This window comes from Nyctereutes procyonoides, unplaced genomic scaffold (assembly GCF_905146905.1).
Source record: "Nyctereutes procyonoides isolate TBG_1078 unplaced genomic scaffold, NYPRO_anot_genome, whole genome shotgun sequence".
NCBI lineage: Eukaryota > Metazoa > Chordata > Mammalia > Carnivora > Canidae > Nyctereutes > Nyctereutes procyonoides.
Window position 1 is genome coordinate 26683164 of NW_026575047.1, and position 27030 is coordinate 26710193.

The 27030-nt window shown below is 33.9% G+C and overlaps 1 protein-coding gene across 1 annotated transcript in view; it reads left to right on the forward strand.

The window, feature by feature from the left end:
- Nucleotides 1-27030, forward strand: part of CPEB2 (cytoplasmic polyadenylation element binding protein 2) — a 70549-nt gene that overhangs the window by 27666 nt on the left and 15853 nt on the right. Inside the window, 4 exon segments of the mRNA XM_055326625.1 lie at nucleotides 3118-3168; nucleotides 10890-10913; nucleotides 22192-22362; nucleotides 23511-23600. Coding sequence (XP_055182600.1) covers nucleotides 3118-3168; nucleotides 10890-10913; nucleotides 22192-22362; nucleotides 23511-23600 — 336 coding nt within the window.

The following is a 27030-nucleotide window of genomic DNA, read 5'->3' on the forward strand; positions in this document are numbered from 1 at the left end:
TAGTGAAAGTAATTTTAATATAACCCCAGGTAAAATAGAATCATTACTTGTATTAAGACATACTGGTATTTTGCTGTGGTAGAGGAAAAAGGATTGGATAATTGAAAAATGAGTCTGAGTTTGCTTATTTCATGGAGTATTTGATTAGTTATAGTGAATATGAGATTTTCCTATTTGGAAAACTATATTTTAGAGCATATATACAAATATATATCCTACAAATAGGTATCTACTTTGTGAACTTTTTATATTAAGGGGTGTGCATTTCAGTCTATTCAGAGCCAAGAAGTCAAAAGACTATTAGTAATGAAAATATCTTCTTACTTGTGTCTTGGGATAAGTAAATCTAACAATGAACCTGTTAGAGAATAATTACATGGCAGTTGAAAGGTGAGTGTCTTTTGAAATGGAACCAGGCTGAAGGCTTTGCTCAGTTTACTTTTCTAGGGGGTCTTGCCCAAGTCCCTGGTTGGTTAATACTCCTTTGTATTTGTTTTTTGGGGTTTTTAAAAACTATTAATTTATTTGATACACCATGTGCAGGCACAAGCAGGGGGAGCAGTAGGCAGAGGGAGAGGGGAGAATGAGCCTCTCCACTGAGCAGGGAGCCTGATGTAGGGCTCAGTTCCAGGACCCAGAGATCATAACCTGAGCCAAAGGCAAACGCTTTACCAACTGGGCCACCCAGACGCCCCTCCTTTGTTTTTTTGTGTAGCATACTGTACATGATTCTCTTAACAACTGGCAAATTTTATTGAAGTTGTTTCTTCCTATCTTTTGTACCACAACCTAAACAGAGACTCACTCATAGCTCTGTCCTCAGCATCCTACATACTGTAGGTGAACTTGTTGCAGTAGATACGGCAATTCAGGCTACCACTTTCATGGGTCTTAATTTTCAATCTCAAATCGAAAATACAGGAATTTTCACAGCCTTAAATTGTGCTTTAAATTTGGACATCTGCAACAAGATGTTTAGAAATACACATATTTCCATGATAAGTTATAATACTTCAGCAAAGTAATGCTTAGTGCTATTGAAACTCAGTTTAAAAAGCTCTGCTTTCTAGCTGTTAGTATCTTGTATCTTTTATACATGTTCTCATCTTTCTCACTCCATACTAAGGCATTACAGCAATAAGCTTATTTGTATGTTTTTAGATTAGAGTATGACGACTTTATTAGTTTAACTGAGGTCATCACGCTGCATGAAATGCAGGGGTAAATAAGAGGTGGTCAGTTTCTTCCGAAGGACAGTAACATTTTGTTTGACTACTTTGAGTCTGAAAACAATCTGCTACAGTTCAATTAGAGCATACATGAAGTGTGTGTGGTGTCTGGGTATGGGTATGGGTATATATCTATATCTCTAATATGTATAGTTTAATGTCAGAATTGGGTTATCTCCTTCATTGGGAGATGATTAGCTTCTTTAGTTTCATAATGAAATAAAAGCCAACAGACAGTCTAGTCTGTGTTTTGTATGGGATATTTGGGTGTAATACAGGGCCTTAGAGTACAGAGTGCTGACTGAGGCAGTCAAGGTAGATGGAGTTAATCAGTACTCCTTACTAATCATGTCAGATTCATTCAGATATGTATTGGTCACTATTCTAGTGGCAGCACATCCCACACTGTCACAGAATCTTTAAAGGGCTGTGCTGAAAGCTGCTGACGTGCCTTCGCATAGACATTAAATTTTAGTCGTTTTCTCAATGGATTTTAATGAACCTTTCTAAAAGTCCATCAGAGATTCAGGCATTAGAGGAAAACCCTCTATTTTAATGGGCTAAAAACAATAATCATCCTCAATGTTGTCATGTGGTCAAACAAGAGTTAGAATGTGGAAATGCTGAATGAGCCCCACAGTATGTTCACGCATACCTTTTCTACTTTTCCACAGCAGTCTGTAGTACTGCTGTGCCTTCTGCATATATATATATATATATATATTTTTAAATTTTTATTTATTTATGATAGTCACGGAGAGAGAGAGAGAGAGAGAGAGAGAGAGAGAGAGAGAGAGAGAGGCAGAGTCACAGGCAGAGGGAGAAGCGGGCTCCATGCACCGGGAGCCTGATGTGGGATTCGATCCCGGGACTCCAGGATCGCGCCCTGGGCCAAAGGCAGGCGCCAAACCGCTGCGCCACCCAGGGATCCCGCCTTCTGCATATATTAAGTGCAAAACTCTTGAATGAAGAATGGATCAAAGAAAATAATAGGCTACTATGCTTTTAAACTTTCTTATTTTCCTTTTTTGATTTTTAAATTGGTTGTAAACTGAACAGGTTAAATTTGCAGTATCGTTTGTAATAATATATTGAAGAGGTTTTCATCAAAAGTCTAAAGACATTTGATGAAATAAATATAAAATATATATAAAATTGAATTAAATAACAAATTTTGGTAAGTCTTTGCTACTCATTTTTTTAATATTTTTTTTTGGTTAGGAATAAAAATTCTTTTCTTCAGATTTATTTTTGGGAAAAGAAACTGTGTAGAGATAATTATATAAGCAGTTTTGAAAATATTTAAAAATATTTACATCTATATTAAGTTTGGCAGAATAGGACACCTACATTGTTTTTACATTTCAAAAAACAAACAGGTGGGCAGCCCAGGTGGCTCAGCGGTTTAGTGCCGCCTTTAGCCCGGGGCATGATCCTGGAGACCTGGGATCGAGTCCCACGTCAGGCTCCCTGCATGGAGCCTGCTTCTCCCTCTGCCTGTGTCTCTGTGTCTTTCTCTCTGTGTGTCTCTCATGAATAAATAAATAAAATCTTTTTTTTTTTTTATAAATTAATTTTTATTGGTGTTCAATTTACCAACAAATAAAATCTTAAAAACAAAAACAAAAAAAAAAACAGGCTTTATTTCCTAGGTATTGCTCCTAAGTCAAATTATACGATCTGGGAACTAAGGTTGGCTGTTTTGTGTTTTGCTTTCAAATTTCAAAGATGATTTTGGTTAATATGCCTTGCATTAAACGTTAGCTTTTTATTTAAGAAATATACTGTGCTCAGTAATTTCCTGCCTATTCCTCTTCCTTTTTTTTTTTTTTTTAACTTTTCAAATAGCTCCATAATCTTCAAACTTCCCTTTCCTGTCTTTTTAAAGGTCGATTGAGTTATCCACATCCAGGAACTGATAATCTGTTGATGTTAAATGGTAAGTTTTATAAAAATATTTTGTTTCTGATTTGGCTCCTATAAATAAATATGATTGAGAGCATGGTTCTCTATACCTTCCCCATACACAGAAGTTCATTATTTTATAAGTATAAAAATAAAACTACAACTTTTTTTTACAGAAAGTGGAATTACAAGTTTGAATATATTCTGGCTGTCAAAGCAGTCATTATAGTGTATTTATGATGGTGTGATTTAATTCATTGATCACAGACTTTGGATAGAGTCCAGGGTTTGAATACTGGCTTTCTAGTTTATGGTGAGACTTTGTTTAGTAACTTCTGTGAACTTTAGTTTCCCATTTATGAAATGGGAATAACAATCTTAGGGTATTATGAGAATTAAACGAGATAATGTTTGCAAAGTGCAGAGAACTTGTTACTTAGTATATGGGACTTGTGGTTATGTTAACCAGGGAATGAATATACCAATGATTCTGTGTAAATATAGTGCTCACACTAACTTAATTTACTCTAACTATAAAGTTTACACAATGAACTTCAAGAGGATAAATAAACTTTCATTAAACTTTGTTTTCTTTCTGTTGGACAAGTAGTGTATTCAGAGTCACAGTCCTTAGCACATCCATGATTGTGGGAGTAGCCATGGAGGATGAAAATATCCTTCACAAAGGTATTTTTAAATCAGAGGGTGGACCAAGAAAGGAAAGTGGGAGGAAGGAAGAACAGAGATAGTACTTACTTTAAAATACAGAATTATATAATTAGAATGGCTTGGCTCCTCTATTTCAGCTAAAGCTTTGTGGAGAACAGATGGCAGTGAAGTTGGGGAACAAAGTCTAAAAACAAGGCCAGTGTAAAGTTCAACCATGTGAACTAATACTAAGTAAAAACTGTAGTGACAGAAAGGTGGTAATAAAGTCCAGGCCACCTGGGAGATTGTCAAAGTAGATAGGATTTTGGGATGAGAGAAAAATTGAATAAGAAAAGTGTCTAGTGATATGATTGGTTCATTTAACATTGGACTATTATATATTGAGTGGCCCACCACATGCCAGCTTATTCTAAGCATTGGGTTATCCATTAGGGTCTTGAAGGATGGTTAGAGGTTGAGTCGCCAAGAATCTTACCCTGGGGCCTGACTGTGCTCTCCAGGTTGAGGCCATGTCTGGGCTAGACCTCATAATAGCCCAATAGGCCACATTCATGAATTCAGTGAATTAGAGTGCTTACCTACAGATTTTGACCAGAAAGGTACTAGAAATCACATTCCTGGACTTCTTCAGTCAACTTTTTTTTCTACCATGGAATTAAAAAAAAAAAATCATACTGTTTGAGTAGCCGGTCTCTGAATTCTAAGTCTGTTTCTAAAACTTACAATGTTGAACTTGAGTTTACAAACTGAAAATGGTCATAATTTTTATCTTCATGATGTGATTTATAAAATAATGATGGGTTTAGGTAACAAACTATATGTTTATCCTGAATTCCTTAAATAATTTTCTTTGGGGACATTGTATGTGATAAAGACCGTTCACATTTCTATTTTAACTTCTAAAACAATTCAATGGGAAAAAAATGAATTTGCATTTATTTCTCATACTCTGTTAAGATCCATTTGAAGGAAGGGTGCTGTATGAGACAGTTTGTTAGATCATTCACAGATGTTGCTGCATGTGTAGGGTAATTCAGAAGTATATTGTAATCACAATAGAATACATCAGTTATGTGTGAGCAAAGAACTTAGGAGCCACAGTGCTTTTGCAACTTACACTTTTGGTTACAATAAATATTATTTTTAAAGATTTTATTGTTTGAGAGAGAGAGAGAGAACATGAGCTAGGGGGAGGGGAGAGGGACAAGCAGAGATTCTGAGCTGAGCAGGAGCCCCGTGCAGGGCTCATCCCAGGACCCTGAGATCATGTCCTGAGCTGAAACCAAGAGTCAGACATTTAACCGACTGAGCTACCCAGGCACTCTGGGACTACACTAAATATTATTAAATTAATTGGTTTCATCAGTTGCTTAAAGCCTTCATAAATAACCTAGATATTACAAGTGTTTCATCACATAGTAGACACAAGAATATTTTATTTTAGGCAGTAGTTGAATCTTGTGGACAAATCAGTTTTTTCATTATGTGAGCCCTCTTAATAGCCTGCCACTCTAAGACCACATTACATATTCGATAAGGTAAGCTGTCCTGGATATTCTGAACTTTGTCTGGCAAGGGACTAGGAAAGAGAAAAGATAATGAAACTAGGACATCAAAATGTGTTTAGGGTCAGTAAGGACAGTTTGATCCAAAGAGAAAAAAAAACATTATTTTGCTCATTTGGGATCATTGTTAAGGGGGAAGCAAGAATCAGGAAATTGGGTATATTTATAGGATAAGGAAGTATATTAAGGATTTAAGTAACTTTTGTGTAGACATCTACATTTTGAAGAGAGAAGTAGCCAAATGACAATAAAAAATAAGGGGAAATTTTCCTTGATCTGCTTTTAATTCTTGTAATTCAATATATTCTTAACATATTATCTCTCTATGAAACATGAATTAAGTGATATTAATACCAAGCCTTCACCTGTACTAAATAATAGTTAAATATTATTGATGAAAGAAATCATAGCATCTCAATACATAGACTTTTTAAGTCATTTTTTTTAGTATGCCACAGATTTATACTCACTGTTAACAATTGATGAAGTTGTATTACTTAACCAACAAGCATAACTAACATTATTAACTTGGGAAATCCATATTTGGTAATAAATTATACATCAGTGTTTTTTTATGGTGGTCTAGCAATAGTTAACAGTATTTGGTACCACAGGCTAGATTATCTAGGTTTAAACCCAACTTTGCTATTTTCTGTGTGACCTTGGACAGTTTACCTAACTTCAATTTGACTCATGTTCTTTATGTCAAAAGAAGATAAAATGCTGCCTGCCTCAGAGGAATGGTTTTGAGAAGTGAGGGAATTCATTCATGTAGAGTGTTTAGAACAGTTCCTATAAGTAAGAGTTAGCTGTGGCAGTGGGTGATGATGAACAGTGACAAAATGACTTTGAAAGAATACAAACGTGTCCTCTAAATAGATGATAGTGTTGGGGAATATAAAATTAAAAGAAGATGTAACCAATGTTTTCAAGTATTTAAAGGAAGTTATGTATAGTGACCAAAGAAGGTTTGTTTTATGTTACTGCAGGAAGCCAAACCAGAACCATTTGGAAGGAGCTATAATAGGAACAAAATTTGGGTCAAAAGCAAAATGACTCAGGCAGTGTTTCCAAAAGTGTGGTGTGCATGTCCCTTGTGGTACCCCAGATCACTTTTGGTGGTACACAAATACATATTAAGATAAATGCATGACTACTACAATTTAAGAACATTCCTTAGAAAACACAGAACTTGCAGAAATCTGTGATGTTATTATTATTAGGCTATTACTAGGTGGTGGGCTTGAGTCCATTTAATAAAAAATAATATATAAATACTAGTATAATTGTTATGCAGATAAGGCAAATGTTGTAAACCTTTCATGATTCTACCTTCCTGGTCAATTAATATTAGAGTTAAACTTTGAAATATTCCTTTAAGGGATAAACAGGGAATGAGGTGTAAAGGTCAGGAAGTTGGTCAGACTAGGTAAACTGTGAAATACCTCTGACAAATCCTTAACTTTGAGCCTCTGTTAACTTAGAGAAAAAGAGGTATAATCCCACATCTATAGAACTCATGAAGTTGTATAGATTAAAAAAAAATTAACAGTAAAATAATGCCATAGAAGTATAACTGCAAGTAGGCTCCTGAACAGATCATGTTCCTCAATCTAACTAGAGTTGAATTGACGGGTAGAAACTGCCACTTTTGAATAATACTGTACAAGAGTCCAAATTTAACATCCGGAAGTACTTTAGGGAAGTCACATTATATAGGAATGAGTAGATTGTCTAAAAATCAGAAGTTAAGTGCTGTCTGAAGTTAGAATGACAACTCGAATGTTTATATCTGTCAATGTATAAATCTTATATATTTTGTTATCAGTAGGAATAAACAAAGCAGAGCCAGCTTGTTTTTTGTGGTGAGGACCAATGCAAAATGATGGATCGTTCAAGTGTTTGTTTCTATTTGGATCATGTTGTGTTTCTCTCACCCCTCTCCTGAGGAAAGTAGATTATGTTTTTTAAAATATACAGCTTTCAAAAGGAGAACAGACAGCAGAAGTATGGACTGATGCAAACGGGTTTGAAATTTAAATTTGCTGTGATTAACCACATAACAGCCATGTTTGTAATCAAGAGCTTGCTCTACTTTTTGGGAGGAAAGAAGTTATGTTTATCTTTTAATTAAGAAAATTTACTCAGTAATGAAATTGTGTTTCTGAGGGCAGATATTCTAAATATACTGTATTAAGTCATGAAAATAGGAAACTTGAGTACATAATCAGTTCTTTTTTATGCTGATGGAAGTAAGTGGAGTAGATAACAGATTTATTTTGGATCTGGAAAAGGATTATGATTTGCGGGTATATTTCTCTCCCTAGTTTTGGCTTTTTAGAGCAAGAAATAAGAATTTCTTTAGTTTCACACCAAGAGAACTTTAACCTAAATATTTCCAGCTAATTTAGTATGTTTACCCATCTCTACCTCCAGCTGCAGTAATTCATATACCACAGCTGTAGCCAAGAGCCAATGCATAGGGGCATAACGATGCCAAAGAGAATGTCATAATCTTCCTACTTCTTTTTTATGGGTTAGAACCTAAATAAGACTACTGGTAACCCAGGACCAAATTGTAAAGTCACTTATATAGCAAAGGTCTTTTTTCACAGGCTTATTATCTCCATGACAAAAATAAATGTATTTAAAAATATAGGGCAGCCCCAATGGCTCAGCAGTTTAGCACCGCCTTCAGCCCAGGGCGTGATCCTGGAGACCCGGGATAGAGTCCCATGTTAGGCTCCCTGCATGGAGCCTGCTTCTCCCTCTGCCTGTGTCTCTGCCTCTCTCTCTCTCTCTCTCTGTGTGTGTGTGTGTCTTTCATGAATAAATAAAATCTTTAAATATATATATAATCTAACGTGCATATTTATACACACACATATATATTTATATATGTATGTCAAATAGCCAGTTCCTTACTTTTGAATGAGTTGTACTTTTTTATAATGTTTTATAAAACTTACGTGTCTGAAATTTAATATTCTAAGTACAGTTTTTATACAAGACCTCACTTTTTTTTTTCTAAGTCATTTTCTAAATGAATTTGGAGGGGCATATTGTTTAAAGAAGTTTTCTTTAAAACATAATGAATAGTAATTTAATGATTTTCTTTTCTCACTGGGGGCTCTTGACAATTCTGAATCAGAGTTATAGAGGAAATTCTCATAAGAACACTGGTGGGAAAGTGAGTACACACACCGTTGTTTAGTGTGATGGTAGCAGATTGCTTATTTCCATGACAGGGGATAGGAAATGTGTCACATGGGTTAGCCTCATCTGCAGTGAGTTCTATTTTTGGTTATGTAGAGATTTGGAATTTGAGAGTTGTCCAAAAAATAAGCAGAATAGCTCTTTACAGGATTCTAAAATTCCTCAGGTATGAGATAGTTGGAGAAATTTTCTAAATAATGTGTTCAAGCCTAGGAATGAGATGAAACCTTAAGATGCTATGAACATTTGTACATATTTTGACTATTTTAGTATTGAATAGCCTCAGCAAAGAATATAAACTGGTTATGATGTCATTAATTTTCTCAGGTCAAGAATTATGTGCCATGTTATTACTTCATTATCATAGTTTGACTTTAAATTTGATGAGAATAGTTTTATTTGCTTTATGAATGATCCAGCCTTCTACACTCATGAATGAAATACCATAAAACAAACATATTGGATTAATACCATTTAGATCATGCCTATAGATAAGTAGGAAGCCTAATTCCTAAGACTGGTGCTTTTGAGTGTTTGGAGGCCTATTGACCATCTCCACACTTTACAACTATAAAGACTTCAGTGAATTGATTCTTTTGTAGTCTGTACTTTTTAGCTCTTTTAAAATTGGTGTTAGATTTTCCATAGTTGATCTCCCATCTCTTTGTGACCCTGAATTTTTAAGTCTTTTATAATCTTCGAAGACTTCCATAGCAAAGTTCTAAATGTCACTTCCACTCCTACCCTTACCCTAAACTAAAAATAGGTCAGGTAGGTTATATGTAATATATACAGCTAGTGTACATGTAAGCTGCCTACACACACAAACACACAGGTAAGATTATATATAAACTAGTGTACAGATCAGGCAATCAACTAGGCTGAAGCAATTGGAGCTCCTGAAAAGATTAAATCTGCAGTAATTCTAGCTAAATAAAGACAATAGACAGATGGAAATGAAGGTTTGTTTTGTTTTTTTTTTATAAAAGATTCTGATGGAAGCCTGGTATTCATTGACTTACTTTTTGAAGTGTAAATGACTTAAGGGTTGACAAGTTGTTTTTCCCACTGTTACTCTAAAGGAATTTGACTGTATTCTCACCTGTGGAGACACCGTTCTTTACATTAAAGCCTTATGTTTTGTAAAACTTCTATAATAGAATGTATTTAATGATATGAAATGTTTTCTTTTGATCTTTCCTTTATACTTTGGGGGGGGACTATATTTTTGATGACTTTGACTTTCAATATATATTTTGATTTGAGATTTATTCAGAAAGTAAGTTTCCCAGGCCTAAAAAAATTTCATGAAACATGGGTTAAGATCTTGACTTTAATGGTCATTTTTTTCCTTTTGGTTTATTGCTTTGATTTCATATATTAATTCCAGGGTAAAAATACTCAATGTATATTCAGATCTGTGGGGAAGAGTTATTTAAAAGTATGTTGTGGATTTGATGAAACTGATAGTTTCTTATGGAGAATAAATTACAGTATTATTTTCCCTAAAGAATTAAGTAAACTGCTAATGTAGATTGAAATGCCTTTCTGCTTTATACTTTTATAGTATTTGACATATGTGCTATTCTATGATTATACTAATAATAATTTGTGTCTGAATCCCTCTTACCCCAGAGACAGAGATATAAACACTTAGATAGGGATTATAAAGTGTGCCAAAAGAATTGAAAGCATTGTTAGCTATATCGTTAGTCATTTCTTCAACTAAGCATCTTTGAACTTGAATTAATTTCTTTACCTTCTCTCTAAGCTCTACAAGCTTCAGAGTATCAGTTTAACGTTGTTAAATCTTTTAATTCTTCTATGTCTTCCAGTACCTTCTCCAAGGCTTGGTGTAATGTGAATTGGATTTGAATAGCTATTTGTTGGACTGTGTCTGCTGTATCACTCTTTATAATTAGGAAAATAAGGATTTAATTCAGGTTGTTTCCATTCATTATTTGGGAAGCTATTTAACTGTAAGGAGTTATATATTACTATCCTGATCAGATGAAAGAAATATTTATTCATGACTTTGAGCATGAATGAGAATAAATGGTTTATTTCCTATTAATTTTATTTTTTGTACAATTCAGAGGAATATAGATATATATATCTTAGATATAGTAACAGTGCTTTGTAAATGATAAAACACCATGCAGATATTATATGGCAACATTGTCCTAGTTCTTAAAGTAGCACTGATTATCACATGCCCACTTAGCTTCTCATATCACGAATATTTGTATGGGTGGGCTTGTTTTTAGTTCTGACATTTTACAATTTGTCCTTTGTTTACATGCAGCAAGGAGTTATGGGCGAAGACGAGGTAATTCATTTCTGTTTGCTATGGTATAACTGTTTTTAATTGGGTTTTACTGATCAATGCTGTAATTAGCCTAGATTTTTTTATGCACTATCTGAACACTCATAGAAAAGTTATATTTTGATTTGTGTACTTGTCAAAGTTCTGAATCCTAAATCTCTTAACCTTTAAAGCACATTTTCATACTAATATAGTTATTTAATAAATGTCTTCCTTTTAAACTGTCCAGATTTTAACTATTTAATTTTTATACCTTTTAAAATAAAGCTGCTATTTATAATTTAAGAAATATGTCTAATAAAGACTAGTGAAGGTGACATTGCAATATGATTTTTCTAGTCTCTAAATCTATAACTGATTATCTATGGTATATAATTTACAACTCTAATAGGCTCTTGTTAACACTGATCTATAGAAATGATGTTGCTAATATTTCCTCTGTGTCTTCTAAGAATATGCTTTCCTTCTCCCTCTCTCTACATCATGTAGGCACACTCACACACTTGTTCACACCCTCTCTCCCCCACACCAGTCTTCCCTTCTGAGTTCTTGACTATCCTTAGGTTATAAGATGCTGGGCTACTAAACCTCTTTGGATAGCAGCTGACATGTTCTGTGGCTTAAACTTGGCTTCTCTCTCTCATATGCAGACTGGGAAGGAGAAAAGTAGATGGGATGAGAAGCAAAACTAACTTTACACCACTAGATTATCCTCTAAGTGCACAATAATCATGATATTTAAATAGCTGTTTTAAGTACCAAATGAATAAAAAGGATTTTCCTTGACCCCTAAAATCTCCCTTGAACCATGAAGTATAGACAGTTAATAATAGTGCCTTTTGATAAATTTTATAAGTGTGTGCCAGTGCTTCAATTTCTTTTCATGTAGTCATAAGTACGTGCATTTTGAAAACAAATAAGCTAAAACTTTCTGCCACCACTGACGACCGAAACGATTATATATATATATATTTCTAAGTAGTATTGCCAGTTTGTATGTCACATTGTCTGAATTTAACTTCATTTTTGGAATCTGGTTTCTTCAAATGCTTGACTGAATCTTTTGATTCTTTTAGTTCTCTGACTTAAATATAGAATATAGGAACTCAAAACTCCAAAAACTAAAGCTGAACAATCTTCTAAAGGTTGTTAGCAACTGAGAAGAGACGGGGAACAATTTAGAATTTTAGTACCTATTTTCACATCTATGGACTGTCCTATTTCAACTGTGCTATATTAATATGGAGCTTCAATTCTTTTGGAAAAACCTACTTATCAACCTGTGATTTTTAGGTATTTTTGAAACTATAGAGCAATTTAATTTAGGATCTTTTCCTTTTATACACTTTTCATCTTTTAACATTAGTAATTTATGTTTAATCTAATTTGGCATACTCCAACATATGTATTATGATCTAGGAAGTTCTCAGGAGCACGATATCAGAAAGTCACATTGTTGTTTATCTTCTTTTATCTCAGTTTAATAATTACAGACTATGACTATGATATTATGAAAAAGCAAATTTTTTTCTTTTCAGATAGGAACTTATTACTCTTTATGGCTCTCAGAGGATAGAGATATATAAGATTTCCTCTACTTCAGAGCTGCCTGCCAGCTTTGGAAGAAAGAAGACTCTCATGTGGTTTTAAAGCTTCTGGAGAAGCTTTCTTTAGGATGAAACTGAGAGTTGTCACACTTACTTGGCTTAATATGGAGGGGTAACGCCTGAATTTTCCTCTCAAATTATATGGCATTAGTAATTTTTTAGTTGATCCTCTGTGAATAGTCGGATTCTGCTTTTAAAATTTCAATTTTGATGGCCAGATGAAAAGTATGCCCATTAGAAATATCTATTGAGACATTTTATTTGAATTTGAAAGTACTTTGACACAGTAATAAAACATTAAAAAAAGAAAGAAAGAAACCCACACACATACCAAAGGAATGACTCAGAAGGAACTAGAAGTAGCCTGGCTCTCTTCCTATTTTCTACTCATTTTTTCCCCTTTCTAGCTAGATACAGTATTATTATCACACTGATAACCTTTTAACTACCAAGATCCCCCTTGTATGGGCTTAGTATTTAACATTTTGTCTATCAAAGGAACTGCATTAATTTTATTCAATCATTTTTATTTTCTTAAAAAAAAGTCTGATACATATCAAATCTGCTCATGTGGGATGTGTCACAATGAGTTGATATAATTCTTAACCAAAAATAGGACATAGCTCTTTATCAGTGCAGTGGTAGGTGAACAGTATTTTATCTTCACATGATTGACTTTGTAATCCAGTTTAGGAAGAACTGTTTGTTCTTACTTGATACCTTTGACTCACCTTTAAACCCAGGCACAGAGGAGCTGTTTTCATTGAAAAGATTTCCCACTTGACTGCAGTCAAACCAAATTACCACCAAATGACTTTTATATATTTTAATTTCCTTAATAATGTCAAGAACTGTAAATCAAGCTGGTTGTAGATATTAATATATGAAATATACCTTAGGAATATTCAAAATTAATTATGCTGGAAGTAATTAAGAAAGAGCAAATATTTCTTTCCCTGTTTTTCAATTGGGACCTGTCCCAACTCCTGTGTATCTCTATATTCTGGGGGCCAGGATTAGGAAGGAGGAAGAGTCTCTTATGGGGAGCTGACTTTCACATATGGAAAACTGTCTTTAAAAAAATTTTTTATTTATTTATTCATGAGTGACACAGAAAGAGAGGAAGAGACAAAGGCAGAGAGAGAAGCAGGCTCCATGCAGGGAGCCTGACGTGGGACTGGATCCCAGGACTCCAGGACCACGCCCTGGGCCAAAGGCAGATGCTCAACTGCTGAGCCATCTAAAAGTGAACATACTGGTCTGGGGTTGAAGTAGGGTGGGAGTGTAAAGGGAGATGTGAAATGTAATTTAAGTTTTGTCTCTCCACTTCAAATATTTTTATATTGCAATCTGTCCCTATTTAGTAAAGGATTAAAGAGCTACTGTGCTCCCAAAGGAACAAAAATATATAGGATATTTTAAATAATGGAAATAGAGCCTATTTTCGTTAATAGGGCTAAACCTCACAATGCAGTCTGTTCTAGCAGGTAATCCCAAAGCTTGAGTTAGTGGATTGTATATGGAATGAAACAGGAGAAATTATCTTAAAAGAGAATGACATTTTGGAAGTTTATGGAGAAGTTGGATTTATTTATACTATGTAGCCATTCAGGTTTATGCACCATAATAAACAAGGAATTATTAATAATACAGTATACCATCTATTGCTATCATATCCTTTTATGGTGTATTCAAGGCTGAAATTCTTCATCTTTGATAAATACTTTTGATAACTATAAGAGAATGAGCAGAATCACCCAAGCATGAAAAAAAGCCAGAGACAGAGGTCAACAAGCTGTGGCCAACAAGCCAAACTTCCTATTTTTTTAAACAAATTTTTATATTAGAACACAGCAATGCCCATTCACTTTTTGTCTGGTTGCTTGGGAGCTACAGTGATGGTAGAGTTGAGTAGTTACAATAGTACATATAACAGTGTGAACTACAAAGTCTAAAAAATTTATTATCTGGCCCTTTACAGAAAAGATTGCTTACCCCTTCTCCTTGAAGAGGCTGACTCTACCTACTCTGCATCTATACCAATTTCTAAAAGAAATAAAGTTGTAGTGAACTTGAAATATATCTAGAAATTAATTTACAAAGACATTACTAGGCTCTAATTGATTATTAGAATTAAATATATTATCCATCCTCCATGAGATGAACCTATTATTGGCGCAAAATCTATTCATGAGAGAGAGAGAGAGAGAGAGAGAAGCAGAGACACAGGCAGAGGGAGAAGCAGGCTCCATGCAGGGAGCCTGACTTAGGATCCCAGGTCTCCAGGATCACAGCCCCAGGCCGAAGGCAGGAGCTCAACCACAGAGCCACCCAGGCGTCCCCTGGGGCAAAATCTTTCTAGGTGATAAGGGTACCTTAGAGCTTCTTCCTTAATTCTTTGGAAAAGTATCCCTTTTCAGTGATTCTATCTGATTAAACAGATGATGCTTAAGAGAGTTTAGTCTTGGATCTACCTCTTGTTTTGATAGTTTTTTTATCCTTTCATATTAAATAAAAATCATGCTATCACATTGGTTGATTTTCTACTCCAGTAGAGTGACTGCTAGAATCTTAGAAGAGGGGAAGAATATTCATATCCTTAATTTATATGGTTTGTTTTTATTTTTAGAGCATCTAGTAAATGAAAGTAAAGGATAACACATTTGAGATCAAAGAACTATGCTTAGATTCAAATTGTAAATTGCCTCATTTTTGTACAAATGTTTTTCTTTTCTTTTCCTACCTCCCCTTTTGGTATGTTGAGAAATTTCTTTAATCTGGTCTTCTGAAATAAGATCAAAATCTGAAAAAGTCAGTATAGCCTTGGTTTGAGTGGATTGATATAGCCACCAAAGTAAAGTTAATAATTGCTTACAACCCTTCTTAATGTAGGCATGTGTGCAGTATGTACCTACCCACACCAAGACACCAGGTGTTGGGGGCACCTGTCCATCTTGGTCACACAAGCAACCCAGTCGTAATTTAGACTCTTGCCCTGTCTTTGGTATAGGAAGCTCATCATGTAGCTTTTATTATTGGATGGAGTAAACATTTTTTTATGAGGATATAGAGAAGTCTCAAGCATTCTCCAGTCCTTTTTATTAAAATATTTTGAAGTAATTTGAATGCTAATTATCCATAACAAATGAGGCTCATGTTTGTCGTAGTAGCTATGGTTTATAGGTAGAAGATAATTTATAGGCAGAAGTATTATCCCTCCTTTATAGGTAGAAGGCAATACTGAACCAAAAGTTACAGACACTTTCAAAAGGCCAGATGAAGGTAAAATAAAGAAAACTGGAGACATCATTAGCTATGTGCTCAAAAGACCTACTTACAAATAGAAGTAAAATACCTTACAGTAAGTTACTTGTCACCTAAAATGTACAATAAAAACTATAAAGGTAAAATAGTAGTTACTCTAATCTTGGTTATAACTAATCTCATATTGCATTGTATTAATTTTCATGTTCATGTATATGCATGTGTTACATATGTATGTATGTTTACACGTACATAGTACAAACAAATATGGGTGTATATACATTTTAAGTTAGAATCACTTAAGTAGGATTTCTTTTAACAGTTCATCCTTGTTACCTTGTAGTATGGTCAAGAATTTTGAGTCAAGATTTTCATAACAATAGCTAGAGAATATAAATGAGGTGTTTAATGTCAAGATCAAATGATAATTTCAAAAATAGGGAAAAAGTTAACCCTTTAAACAATGCAACTGTAATTATAGTTTAAATTTTTTTTGACTGGGGACGCTTGGGTAGCTCAGTGGTTGAGCGCCTGCCTTTGGCTCAGGGCATGATTCCGGAGTCCTGGGATCGAGTCCCGAGATCGAGTCCCACATCTGGCTCCCTGCATGGAGCCGGCTCCTCCCTCTGCCTAGGTCTCTGCCTCTTTGTGTGTGTGTGTCTCATGAATAAATAAATAAAATATATTTAAAAAATAAATTCTTTTGACTGTAGGGTTTTTAATATCCTTTTTCATTGCTGGTTTGAACAGCATGGAAATCTCATCTTTTGAGATTATTTATCTGGAGAAAAAAACAGTTTTAACTATTATGGTAAGAACCTTAGGAACAACCATATCTGGTTCTTCTTTTAAAAGAAGAAAACAAAAAAAAAAAAAAAAGAAGAAGAAAACATTTGAAAATTTCATAAATAATTGCTTTTTTAGATACTTAAAAACTTCAGTCTCAAAGGAAAGTTGTAAGATTGTATAGAAGGGAAATTATGTATCAGTAGTTATTTCTTTTTTATTGGTAAGTAGAATCATTGTGTAAATATACCACAATTTGTCCATTTCCCAAATATTGACAGGCTTTTGAGTTTTCCATTTGGGACCTGTTATAAATAAAACTACCATAAACATTTTTATACTCATTTTCATGTTTGTGTGTACATAGCACTCATTTCTCTTAGATGTATAACTAAGAGTGAAATTGCTAGTTCATAGAGTAAATGTACATTTAACTTTATTAGAAACTACCAACTAGTTTGCTAGTTTTATACTCCAGTAGAGTATAAGACTTTGTATTGTTAGCTTTAACCGATTATGATAGGTATGGAAGTGACATCTCAATTATATGCTTATAACCCATCCATTGTATTAAGTTTCAGTACAAGTCTTTTGCCCATTTCACTTAAGAGAGTTCTTTACTAGGGATTATGTCCTATTTTCCAGTGGCTGCCTTTTCACTTTTACTATCTTTTGATAAGCAGCAAAATATTTAATTTTGATAGAAGTCCAGTTGTTTTCATTTATCATTAGTGCCTTTTGGTCCTAATAAATTACTGCCTATCCCCAAATATCATGAAGAAATTCTAGAAACTTTGTTTTATCTTTCACATTTAAGTGTTGAATTTATTTTTAGTTTGGTGTGAGAATAGGGATCAAGATTCCCTTTTTTTTTTCTCCCTCCAGCTGGATATCCATTGGTTCATAACCTTGAAAAACATCAAGTGACTGTAAATGTGTGGGTCTGTTCCTGGACTCTGTTTTGTTCCAGTTAGCTATTTGCCTTTCTTAACATCAGTGTTACATTCTTAATAATCATAGCTAACTACTAGTAAGTCTTGAAATCTGATCATATAATCCTCTGACTTTATTCTCTTGTATGAACTATCTTGAATCCTTTGATTTATCATAAATTTCACAAGAACCTGAAAATATATCCTAGTTTCAGGTCAAAAAAAAAAGAGAGAGAGAGAGAGAAAGGTAATTTAATTTTGGTTGAACACTGTTGTTAATTAAGTATTTTAGTCCAAGTTATTTAAAATCAAATTTTACTTCTGTCAACATATATAATTTTACCTTTATTAAGGTAAAATTGCCACTTATTTTCATGCACTAAATATATGTGTGTATCATTCTTAGAAAGCATGTTTAAAGTGTACTACACATGAAAGATGCATTATTTAGTGGTCCTCCTTTTAGAGTCATATATTACCTTAGATTATAGGAAAAGATAATTGGCAAGATAAAAAGTGATATTTTTGTTGATATATACTCAACAAAAGAGTAAATTAAAAGAGTAATTAATTCTTTTAAAAGAGTAATTAATTCCATAGCTTAAACATAGATTAGAGATTTTTGATAATCATTAACTATAATTTATTTGTTATAGTTAAAACTGTATTATAGTTACTAATATAGAATCATTGTTAAAATGTAGGTATATTATGAATATGCTTACAGTATTATAATTAACACAGAAATTTTAAACCCTTTTTGGATCACCTCTCTTATGTAGTGATTTCCTTTGTCACTGCATTTAGTATTTCTATTTAGATCCTAAGTATTTATGATCCAAATTTTTTTCTCAAGATAAAATATTATATTCGTGGGACTGCTAAATTCATATGTGTGTTAGGGCACTTTGAAGTGAAATAATTTCCAATGTTTTGACATGCCTGAAATAAGTATAAAATTTGGATTTGTAATTTTTCTATTAAAAACTGGTTGATATGCATGTTTTCTGCCTCATCGTATTCCTTTTAAAATAATTATTTAAAGTCCAACCTTAGAAATTGAACCAGTTATTCACAATATTATTTGTAATGGATCTTGATGAGGTTTGTTTTCTTAGATGAAATGGTTAGATAAAATATTTTTGAAGGGCTTTCTTTCTAATGATTACACAGACTAGTGACCTTTGTTTTACATTGGTCCTTATTTCTGATAACAAAGGTATTGGAAAGGTTAAATTAGTATTCACAAAGTTACTCAGTGAACATGGACGTCTTTCAAAGCATCTTACTTAAATTGAATTTGAATCTGTACAGTAATTCCTTATTCCTATATAAACATGATCTTCTGCCCCGTTTTTGGTGTTAGAAACTTCAAATTCTTATTTCCAGCATCCAGCTAGCTACAGTTCACATATAGCCCCCTTCCTTCTCATTCCAACCTCAGTTCTCTGCAGGCCATCACATTCCACATTGTCTTTATTTATATCACCTGTATCATTATTTGTCATATTTTTCAAGATGATATATTAATAATATTTTAATTTGAATATTGTATATGTTAAGGCAACATACTTTGGATTCTGTGCATCATCCCATCTAAAAAAACCAACAAACCTTTCATTCTATCTAGAAAGAAAAACAAATTTGTCTACCTTCTTACTTTCTTTTCCCTTCTCTAATATACTTCTAAAGAATCATCTTTTGATGTCTTTACTTTATAAAACTATGTGCAGCATGACTCTCATCCAACTTTACTAAAATCGCTTACCTTTGAAGATAGATCATGCATGTCCTCAAACAGTTGTCATTTTTTAAAATGATTATCTTAACATTTCACACCATTACTTCATAGCTTTTTTTTTTTTAACTTTTATCACATTTTTCTTTGGCACTCTGTTAAAATAATATTTTGGCTTCTCTTGTACTTTTCTTAACCACTCCTGTCTTGAGCTTCTTGAATGTTCTGTTACTTCCTTGTAAGCTTCTCAAGGAACTACCTCGTCACTTCTCTCTGGAATTGTCATCAGTGATATGACAAAGAACCTTCAGCTGTCTCTTCTTTAAAGTTCACCTTCTCAAAAAAAAAAAAAAAAAAAGTTCACCTTCTCAAAAATGTGGCTTATTTCCTTTCTCCACTCCATTTGCAACCTCCCACCTTACATTTAGTTCTGAACACCCTCTCAGCCCCATGCAGTTTCATATTTCTACCCCTCTTTTTTTTTTCTTTCAAGGTTTTATTTAAATTTCTGTTTCTTAATATCCAGTGTAATATTGGTTTTCATGTGCAGAACTTAGGGATTCATCACTTCTATATAACATCTGGTGTTCATGACAAGTACCCTCCTTAATCCCCATCCCTTCTTAACCCATCCTTCTGTCCACCTCTCCTCCATAGACCTTCAGTTCTCTGTAGTTAAGATTCTGTTTCCTGGTTTGCCACTCTTAATTCCCCCCATGTTTATCTGTTTTTTTTTTTTTTTCTTAAATTCCACATATGAGTGAAATCATATGATATTTGTTCTTGTCTGACTGACTTATTTCACTTAGCATAATGCTTTCTAGCTCCATCCACATTGTTGCAAATGTCAAGATTCCATTCTTTTTGATGGCTTAATACTCCATTGTGTATATACTTGGAATATATATGCTATATATATTGTATACATACACACACACACACACACACACACAATGGCTTCTTTATCCATTCATCAGTCGATGGTTATTTGGGTCTTTCCATGATTTGGCTATTGTTGATAATTTTGATATAAACAGTTGGCTTCATGTATCCCTTTGAATAAGTGTTTTTGTATCCTTTGGGTAAATACCTAATAGTGCAATTGCTGGATCATTTAATTTTTAGAGGACTATCCATACTGTTTTCCAGAGTGGCTGCACCAATTTGCATTTCCACCAACGGTGTAAGAAGGTTCCCCTTTCTCCACATCCTCACCAATATCTGTTGTTTCTTGAGTTGTTCATTTTAGCTGTTCTGACTGATGTGAGATGATATCTCATTTTAGTTTTGATTTGCATTTCTCTGATAATAAATGATGTTGAGTAACTTTTCATGCATCTGTTAGCCAGCTATATGTCTTCTTTGTGAAAAGTCTATTTTGAGTCTTCTGCCCATTTTTTAACTCAGTTGTGTTTTGCATGTTTTATAAGTTCTTTACATATTTTGGATACTAACGCTTTATCAAATATGTCCATGTCATTCGCAAATATCTTCTCCCATCCCAAATGTTGCCTGTGCATTTTGTTGTTTCCATATCTACCCTTTCTTAATACCAGGTTGTGATCTTTATTGTTCTTATATTTAATTAATGATTCTTATTATTCATCTTCTGACACTTTCTTTTAGTTCTTCCTTTCCATTGTTTTTGTTTTGTTTCCCAGGTATCTACTCTTTACCACTATAGTTACCTCCCTGTCCATCCTTCTTGGTCTGCTCACTTCTAATCACTTTAGCCACATTTGCTATCAGTCTTTCTAAAGCAGCAGTAAAGTTATCTTGCTTTAGCTCCTGTATCCACTTTTACTTGTTGTAATCACCTACTCAATAAAACCTCTCCTTTAGCCTGGCATTCAGGTGTAAGCATTCTGACTAGCCTCAGAGCTGTTACTTGCACTCTCTTTATTTCCAACATGTAGTAGTCTACTTTGACTACTTCCTGTTTCTTAAATAAATTCATATTTTCCTTCTTATGCGTCTCTTTTCCATTTGGAAAATTTACTCAAAGCCATGTTCTAATAAATATTTTCACTTAGAAATATCTTACCCTCTCTAATGCACTGAGCAAATATCACTTGCTTTCCCTTTTTACATTTACCATTCAGTTTCACTTGGGGATTTAAAAAATTACCCGTTTATTAAATTAGCCAGACTACTCCCTTCCTCCAACAGACTTCCTCTGAAGTACTTTGAACCTTTCTTATGGATATATGCCATAGTTATATGTATAGATCTTATCTTTTCTAAATGTACATTCCCTGAGAGCAAGAAGCTGTATTTTATTAGGTCATTTTATTTTTTTGATCCACGTGGAGACTAGCATCAGAATTTCTGCAGAGGACTGTATAGGACGTGCTTGGTACAGAGGGTTCCACCCCTAAAGGGTGGGATCAGATGGGGACCAAAGTCCTAGAGAGGATGCCTTTTTCTGTTTTTGCACATGTGCAGAAGCCCTGTCTAATTTACCCTTTTATATATAATTGTCACATGTGTAATCAATTCAGAACCTTCTATGCAAGTCTTACATGTTGCCTTTGTCCTTACTTATTGTGGTCTGCAAGTGGCTTTTTAGTATGACCTCTTATCTATTTAGTCTGTGCCATTTCCCTTCTGCCACCAATTTCTCAAAGGTTTCTCCTTTTACACATCCAGTTTAAACTGTCCCCATACACCAGATTCTTGCTGTTTTCCATAAAAAAAATTGAAGTGATCTAATGCTTGTTTGCAGTATAATTGTTGTCATATGACTGCATTTATTTCTAAGCCATTCTTTAGACTACTTCTCTTTTGAATCCAGGTAAATTAAAATCTTAAACTATCTAAATTCCCCTTATTTTTTTGTCCCCATGTCACCTTCATGTTTTAAGCCTTTGAATTTGTCACTGCTATTTTTATGCCTGACTTTCTCATTTCCTTATATATCTGAGATTCAAGTTATATTTGTTCTTATATTTTAGGTCGTTCTTCCCTTTTTCCAATAGATGATGGTCTGCTTGATGATGGTCATAATGATCAAGTTGGTGTTTTAAATTCACCCACATGTTACTCAGCTCATCAAAATGGAGAACGAATAGAACGCTTCTCTCGAAAAGTTTTTGTTGGTGGTCTTCCTCCAGATATTGATGAAGGTAGGATGATAATTTGAGCTTAAACAAAAACCTAAAGTATAACATGAATGTGGGGATATGGAATTTTTTACCTTGAGATTTCCAGTCAGAATGGATATCCATCTCTGTTTAAATATTTTGTCACCTGTTGAAATAAGAAATAGGAGGTAACTGAACAGTTTAAAGGTTTTTTCTTTATATGTTAAAATGCATATTGTTACTGTATCTTTTTGTAAATAAGATTATCATCATACAAAAAAATTTCTTATAAAACTTAAAATCTTTGATATTACCATAATACAACACATACAAAATAAAATGCCTGCAGTGCATGGTAGTCAACCGTATAATTTCCTGAAAGATAAATAGGCTCTGGGAAACAGGTAAGAAAGAAGCAATAAAACCCTAAAGAGTAATGGAAACAGAACATAAACAGGAAATTCAGGTTGTACAAATACTAAACAGATGTAAAAATAATCATAGTAATAATAACAAAAGAAAGTAGGTAAATATTAAAATATGAAACGGTCTAATGTTTGTGCAGTTGTAGGAAATCTGCCACCCTTATTCACAACTAATAGGAAATTGCTACACTTTGAGAAATTTTTCAATTATGATTCAAATATCCAGAAGCTTATTCTAAGTGTTATTTAGTATAATAAGGTTTTCATGTGATGAAATAACCTAGAGCATATCATTGGATTTGACCTGTATGTGCTTCAGTGAAGCTACCTGATGTGTTTCAGACCTTAGTATATTTTATGAGTGTGATAACTCTACATGTCTTGTTCTAGAGACCTTTTCTTTCCCTATGAGATTTCACTTATCAAGCATTAACTATCTCTTTATTTAACTTAAGATAATGTTGGCATGCTTATCAAGCCAGTAATATTTATAGTTTGGTATACTATCAATCCATTAGTATCCACATGTTTTATAAAATTTAAAACTCACACTGAATTGATTGCTCTGGCCAATGTGTTGCTTAAAAATGAATTTATTTTGACTATAATAGTTATTTATTCATATATATTCTTTTAGTAAGGATATTAGACATGTTTTGAGTTTTCTAATTCTAGTTTATCTTAGTTTAACTTATAAAATATGATTTGTTTTCAAAATAAACCATTAAAATTAATTCCTAATGTGTATTATTGTACTTTTTTAAGACGAAATAACTGCTAGCTTCAGAAGATTTGGGCCTTTGGTAGTAGATTGGCCTCATAAAGCCGAAAGCAAGTCCTATTTTCCACCAAAAGGTAAGAGTTTTTGCTGTTAATATTTTCTAGGGAATCAGTTTTGTGAGAGCAAATAAGACAGTATAAATTACTTTGTGTTTTGTTCTCTTTCGAATATTATATCATTACACCTTTTATATACAAACTAAAAGAGTAATTTTTGAAGGCTAGTAATGTTTGTCAAGTGAGGAAGAATGGGCCCAAGGACTCTCATAGTTTCACTTTAAGCCAGTCAGGAACCATAAGACCCTTGCTGCACTCTCTCTATAATGATTTGACAATATTTTCAAAGGCTCAAATCAACTAATGTTTGAGGTTTTTTCTGTCTGAAGCATCCTTCTAAGTAACGGGTACAGATATATATATATATAAAAGTGCTCCTCTACACAGTGAAATTAAGACCTATTTGAGAAAAAAAAATAATAAACACGTGAACATTATAAATGTTGCAAGATTTACTTAAGTGTTTCAAACAATAACAGATAACAGAGCAATATTTATTCTGTGGGTGAATTTAGCTGGAGAAGAAAGTGACTGGTCCAAATCCTTATTATATTAAGAGATCAGATGTGAACAGGATACCAAGTTGTGCCAGTAACTTATTGCTAGGATACTACTGTGGCCTGTTACCATAACACAAGAATCACAAATTACACTGTCATTCCTGTAAGCAAAGCAAGGCCACAGTCAGTGGGGAGAGGAAGTACCCCCTGCCCACAATGAGCAGGGGTGGTGAAGGGAGAGAATTAAATGTGAATCCAGTCAGGTTGCTAATGGCAGATTTTGTGAAGTGAATAAAAAGAAAGGGGGAAGTTGAAAAAAAAAAAACAAACCAAGACTTTTCTTTAAACATCATTGAAATAAAATTTTAGAAAAAAAAAAAAAAAAACCTATTCTCCTGGCTGAGTAGATTTTCAAGCCTGGAAAAAAGACTCCAGTGGATCTCTTATATAGTCTGATTTGGGCTCTGGGAAAGGAAACACATTAGAATAGTTATTGGCATACAAAAACTAAAGTTTTCTAGTAATTATATGGGACATCTCCACTTTTTGTCACTGAGAATTCTAGAATTGTCATTTACCAATTCATGTAGATTTTTAGAGAAATGGAATAGTGCAGTGGTTTTTTTTTTTTTTATTATTTTACACCTTTAAATCTTATGCTTATAGAATCAAGAACATCTTTTGAGCAGGAATCCTGAATCCCAGGTCTCTATGAGAATCTGATTAAAGCTATGGACCTTTCTCCCTGTACTCTATATATTCACTCAAATTTGTAGTTTACTGATGTGTTGGAGGTCCCAATACTTAGTTTATGTTTTTTTTTTTAAGACTTTTATTTATTTATTTGACAGAGACAGTGAGAAAAAACAGGAGGAAGAGGGAGAAGCAGACTCCCCGCTGAGGCTCAATCTTAGGACCCTGGGATCATGATCTGAGCCCAAGGCAGACCCTTAACAAACTGAGCCACTGAGGCGCCCTCCTGATACTTGGTATAGACAGAAAATTAACTGCATATAGATGTAGACATTCATTTGTTTACTAAGTTTTAATCTGTTGTCCATTTTTTCACTCTCTTGTCCTTTTATAAAGTTTGTTGAGTGTTCAATAAAAGTGCCAATTAGCTTCTAATAGTCCTAAGTTACAAATACCCTGGCCCACTTGAGGAATGTGACTAGTCTCTCCATACTTCTGGCTCTTCAGTTTTTCTCCCACAGTACAGTCAGGATAATCTCTCCAAAAACTCATCTGATAGTCCAATCCCTTGACCATCTACTTAAAACCCTTCAGTGGTTTCTTTTAGTTAGAATAAAGGCAAAAATGTATTTGCCCTGCCCGGCCTCCCTATCTCTCTGGTTTCTTCTCCCATTATTGCTTCTTGTTCCCTTCTGGTTCCAAAAGCAGGCCTTGTTCTCTCCTGTCTCAGGGCTCTTCGTATGGTGTTCTCTCACCCTGAAGGCTCTTCTCATGTGTCTTCATATGCATATCCCCTGCTTGTCTCAGTTTAAATATTGGTTGCTCATAGGAAACTTTCAGGACTCCCAGTTCACAGTTCACAGAGGCTCGGCATTTTGAAAGCACTTGTTACAGCTGCAGTGTTACATTTTTACAACTCTATAAATCTGTAATGACTTTGCTAATACCCAAGTCTTCCCGTAATTTCTTAGACTATGCTTTTACTCATCTTTGTGTTCTTGGAAATGCACAGAATAGTAATTGACTAACAAATGATGTAATCAGCTATAAATACTACAGGATAGGGAAATTCCTTTGACCTGAAGTAGGTGGAGAAGGCTTCACTTAGAAGTTTTGAACGAAATCTGAACGTACTGTGCAATTTAGATAGATATAAAGCAGTTGAACAGAGTCCCAGGCAGGAATTGAAATACAGTTTTACAATGGAGTGAGAATTGGTTTGTGTGGAGGCAGGTATACATTTTTTGGCTGAGTCTCTTGTTCATATAACAGGATGGTGGACTCAAAGCCTAGAAAGATGTGTTGGCACAAATTTGATCAAACAGAATAGTTGCTGTCTTTGCTCTTGTTGCCATTGTTGTGGTTTTTGTGGTGATGGTTAGTTTATTTTCTCAAACTGAAAACAAAACAAAAAGACCTCAAAAAAGTAGCACTGGCAAATCAGTTTTTGATACAATTATAGTTAATTGTTGTTGCCAGAGACCAGTATTTCCAAACCTTGTTCTTTCAAGCAGTTTTGTCGTTGTAATTCGTTTTCCATGGTTTGGAAACACTGGTACAGAAGGCATCCTGTTAGTGATGCTGCCTTCTAATTAAGGCAGTGACATGAGCCCTTGGATATGGAGCCACACATGTACATGTGTTTCTTTTACAGTGAATGAGGTTTACCCTATGTGAGTATGGGCTTGCTATATAGTATGTTTTTGGTAAGAGTATTTTAATATTTAATGGTTTGCCTTAGCTAGATCATAACTTACCTGCCATGCTGCTTAATTAGTTTTGTGACACAAACATTTCTTCCCTCGTAATCACACAAATAATTAAGCAATATTAAGAATATTGAATATAAAGTATTACTGTAAAACTAAGAAAAATTAAAATATTAATATCAAAAATTAATATCACAAATCTTAACATTAAAAATACTGAATTTAAAATACTATTTTAATAAGTTGGTCTTTTATCCTCTTAATTATTACAAAACAGTTATAACTTTCAAATCCCTGTATCAAAATTAAAGCCTTCACTTAAAGAAAAACCACTCTGTTATTTATTTTTTCAAGCATTTTTTTTAAGATTTTATTTATTTGAGAGAGAATGAGAGAGGTAGTGCATAAGCAGGGGGTTAGAGGGAAAAGCAGACTCCCCACCAGAGCAGGGAGCCCAACATGGGGCTCAATTTCAAGATCCTGGGATCATGATCGTAAAGGCAGATGCTTAACTGACTGAGCTACCCAGGCCACACCAGTTTTCTC